General features: G+C 43.4%; 1 protein-coding gene across 1 annotated transcript; it reads left to right on the top strand.

The window, feature by feature from the left end:
* Positions 1–614: 614 nt before the first annotated feature.
* Positions 615–3,371, top strand: LOC131080102 (patellin-4). Its single transcript, XM_058018197.2, has 4 exons — positions 615–2,027; positions 2,155–2,279; positions 2,377–2,521; positions 2,607–3,371. The coding sequence occupies exons 1-4, from the start codon at positions 834–836 to the stop codon at positions 2,853–2,855; spliced, it is 1,713 nt and encodes a 570-aa protein (XP_057874180.2). The 5' UTR covers positions 615–833; the 3' UTR covers positions 2,856–3,371.
* Positions 3,372–4,096: the final 725 nt, after the last annotated feature.

The raw sequence follows: 4,096 nt of genomic DNA, 5'->3' as shown, positions 1-4,096 counted from the left end.
TAAAAAGGATGCTGATGTGACATATATTTGATAATGTGAACCTGAAATTTAAATTATAAATACAGACTTGCCAAATAAATTACTACCAAAAAAAAAAAAAACGATTTTGAAAGGCATTAAATTCAACTATTAAATCCTCAACCCCAAAAGAAAACCCTAACCACTAAAGTATCATTTTCACTCTCTCGTCGGCCAAAATGGGGGCTCTTCAAGAAATTTTTTACTAGTTGTATTACTTATCCCGGTGAAAACATAACTCTCAATGCGCCCGCAAATCATTTAATTTTTATTCTCCGTTACGACATAGTGTCGAGCGCAACGCCCTAAACAATCATAAATCCATACACACGTATGTATGTATTTTAGTATCCTTTGGATTTTGCACATATATCAATTTGGAGGTTTCCGGTAAGCCATCTGTGAAACGACGGAAACGGAGACAATCAACAAGAATAAGCCGGCCAAGGGCGGAAACGGGGGTTCAGTCATCGGACGGTGGGGATTCCCTCGGGCTCGGAAAATCGCGGCCAGGATATGATTTGGCCGCCTGAAGCGCTTTGCCTTGTTGGCAGCATCGCTGGAAAATCCCATTAGCTGTTTATTCCATTAGACAACTCGGAATGAAACGCTTCTCTTAACTCCCATTTAAGCTCTCATTTGCCCCCAGTTCAAATACGATACATACCTACCCTCCAAAGAGAAGGCCTTATTCCCGGGTTAGGATTGTATTGTATTGGATTGTCCATTTTGGATCTGCGTAATCATAAATCTTTTTTAGTCTTTTTCTAAATCATTCGTGAGGGTTTCTTTGCTCGATCGAAGTAAGAAAATCCATGGCTGCCACTGCGGAGAGTGCTCCAGTTACCCTCCCTGTCCCTGACCCTGCTCCTGTAACAGAAGAAGTTGTTGTTGTTGAGGCCGCTGTGACGGAGGAACCAGCTGAGGAGGTGAAAACTGCAGTGGCGGCTGAGGCTCCTAAAGATACTAGTTTACAGTTTGCTTCGTTCAAGGAGGAGAGCAACTTTGTGGCCGATTTGAAGGAGCCTGAGAAGAAAGCCCTGCAGGAACTGAAAGTCCGGGTGGAGGAAGCCATTAAAAACAATGAATTTGTTGAGCCTCCTCCAAAGGAAGAAACGGCGGCCGAGAGTAAAGGTGAAGCCGCCGAGGAGCCCAAGGAAGAAGTGAAGATCGTGACTGCTGAAACATCTGTTGCAGAGGAGGTTTCTGAAACGAAAGTTTCAGCCGAGACGGAGATCCCCCCTGCTCCTGAGGCACCCGCCGCGGCCGTGGAGACCGAAGAGCCAAAGCCGGCTGTGGAGGTCGCAGAAGTAAAGATAGCAGAGGCGGAGGAAGAAGTAAAGCCGGCCGAAGCGGGGGAGGAAGTTAGGCCGGCCGAGGCAGGGGAGGAAGTAAAGCCTGTGCCTGAGGCAGGTGATGAAGTAAAGCCTGTGCCAGAGGGAGAAATCCCTCCGGCCGAAGTTGAGCCGGCGGCCGAAGAAGCGGTAATTGCAGAGGAGGTGTACCTTTGGGGCGTTCCTTTGCTGCCGAGCAAAGGCGATGAGCGCACCGATGTGGTACTTCTGAAATTTCTCCGTGCTAGGGATTTCAAGGTCTCGGATGCCTTCACCATGCTGAAGAACACTATCCTCTGGCGCAAAAAGTTCGGGGCGGATTCCATTTTGGAAGAGGAGTTTGGCAACGAATTGGACGGTGTGGCTTACATGCATGGATTCGACAAAGAAGGGCACCCTGTGTGCTACAATTTCTATGGCGTTTTTGAGGACAAGGAGCTTTATAATAAGACCTTTGGAGATGATGTAAAGCGGGATAAGTTTCTGCGGTGGAGGGTTCAGTTTCTAGAAAAGGGCATCCGCCAACTGAGCTTCAGTCCTGGCGGGATCAATTCCATGGTGCAGATTACGGATTTCAAGAACTCGCCCGGTCTCGGAAAATGGGAGCACCGCCAGGCCACAAAGAAAGCCGTTGCCCTCCTGCAGGACAATTACCCTGAATTCGTTGCCAAAAAGGTTAATAATAAATACCTAGTAATTTTCAGTAGTTTTATCGATTTGAATGATTTGACAGTGTTTTGCTTGTCCTTCTGGGGGAAATGGTTAGCACGGTTATATGACGTGACGAATGTTTCTGTGGCAGGTATTCATTAATGTTCCGTGGTGGTACTTGGCATTGAATACCATGATATCTCCCTTTGTTACGCAGCGGACAAAGAGCAAATTTGTGGTCGCCAGGGCCGCCAGGGTGTCGGAGACCCTGTTCAAGTATTTTTGCTTTGCCCTTTTCTGCTTTTGCTGTTGAAATATCATGTTCAGTGGTACTGTTAATCGTCATATATTATAAATGCTTGTATTGGTACAGGTACATATCGCCGGAACATGTACCGGTACAGTATGGAGGGCTCAGCCGAGAAAATGATGAGGAATTTAACGCTGCCGACGGCGGCGTTTCAGAGCAGATCGTTAAAGCAGGAACCAAGCACATTGTCGAGATTCCAACCACCGAGGTAGGTTAATCTATTCATTTCTCTGCCTCTATTTATAGCTGCCGTTCTGGTATGGCCATTTATTATTGGATTCTGCATGTTTTAGGTGGGAAGCACATTGGTTTGGGATTTGGTCGTATCTGGCTGGGAGGTGAGCTATGGAGCAGAGTTTGTTCCCAGCGCAGAATCTGGTTACACTGTAATCATTCAGAAGGCCCGGAAATTTGCCCCCAATGAAGAGCCCGTCCGACAGTCGTTTAAAATTGGAGAGCCCGGGAAGGTAGCCCTCACTGTCGACAACACTTCCTCTAAGAGAAAGAAGATTCTTTACAGATCGAAAGTGAAAACTGCCTAAAAATTGTTACAATTTCTTCTGGTCTGTAACAAAAGAAAACAAAAAAAATCGCATGGCCTGTGTCAATCGCAGAAATTACAGTGCCAATGTGGGGTCTTTCTGAAGCATCATTTGAATTCAGTGGCTGCTTGTTCCGATTTTTAGTACGATAGGTAATCTGTTGGGCACCTCATTGGGTGTCAGTAGGTAGCGATTTTGTATAGATTTAAATTTGGAATTCTTATTCGTTTGATATCAAGTAAGATTTGGAGCTGGGAGGCCGTGTAAACTGTCTGTATATTGTTCTTTCTTAATTAATTTTGCCAGGGAAGAAAAGATTCAGCAGTATGTAGATTGTTAGTACATAGTTAGGTTTTGAGCCTCTACAATAAAACCTGTCGGTAGCGCAGTCGCCATTGGATTCTCATTTGTATCAGGTTAGGTAGCTTCCAACATTATTTAAATTTATTGGATTATTTAAAGGCCGTGTTTGTACAAGCTTTTGAATTTTAAATCATAAATAATAATTTTGTTCTATCTGTTTGTAATCTGTCTAATGATTGGATTAAATGTCAAACAACCCGTGGGGTATGTTATTTGTGAGGTGGATGGAATATCCCTTTTGCTCTGCAAATACAAATGGCGGTACCAAAGCATTCAAGAACAATTATCTAAGCATTATTGATAGTATAGCTGAGCATGTCTTGCAGCCAACGCATTTTATAGAGAACATAAAAAAAACATTAAAGCAAGAAAACACGGGAGTGGACTGGTTTTCGAGCTGTAGAAGTTTATAATAATGGATTCTTTTATATTAAATCTTGGCTATAAAAGGTTTTCGTGCATCTCATGAAGAATTGTGGCGTCATTGTGAGCTGCCATTTTACCAAATATAACATAGATTTGTGGCACAGATTCCTTCATGCCGCATGGTTCGGCCATGAATTCGGTGTAAAAAATTATTGAATTTACATATTTAATGCCTGCAAATGGGGAGGAGACTTCTCTACTCCATCGCCATTGCTACCTGTAATACCTGCCCGCCCTAAAAATAACATTTTTGGCCAATAAAGTTTGGGATCTTCATGAACAAGCAAAACATCCTTTTTCAGTCCAGGTGCCCTAATCTTGGAAAATAAAATAATGTTTTTAACTGAACAAAGTACAAGAATTACAAATAAGGAGATAAAGCAAAAAAGACACGAGTAAATTGTGACTGTAAGAAAAAGAAAGAAAAACAGCAAGGCTAAACTAATTACAAG

Source organism: Cryptomeria japonica, chromosome 11, assembly GCF_030272615.1.
Source record: "Cryptomeria japonica chromosome 11, Sugi_1.0, whole genome shotgun sequence".
Classification (NCBI taxonomy): domain Eukaryota; kingdom Viridiplantae; phylum Streptophyta; class Pinopsida; order Cupressales; family Cupressaceae; genus Cryptomeria; species Cryptomeria japonica.
This window is presented reverse-complemented; position numbering and strand designations above follow the sequence as displayed.

What these genes read in the sequence shown, in the direction of transcription:
- LOC131080102 (XM_058018197.2), top strand. Translation starts at nt 834, where the DNA reads ATGGCTGCCACTGCGGAGAGTGCTCCAGTTACCCTCCCTGTCCCTGAC. An exon ending in CTGAATTCGTTGCCAAAAAG is followed by an intron (nt 2,028 to 2,154) that starts GTTAATAATAAA and finishes TTTCTGTGGCAG; the next exon opens with GTATTCATTAATGTTCCGTG. An exon ending in TCGAGATTCCAACCACCGAG is followed by an intron (nt 2,522 to 2,606) that starts GTAGGTTAATCT and finishes TGCATGTTTTAG; the next exon opens with GTGGGAAGCACATTGGTTTG.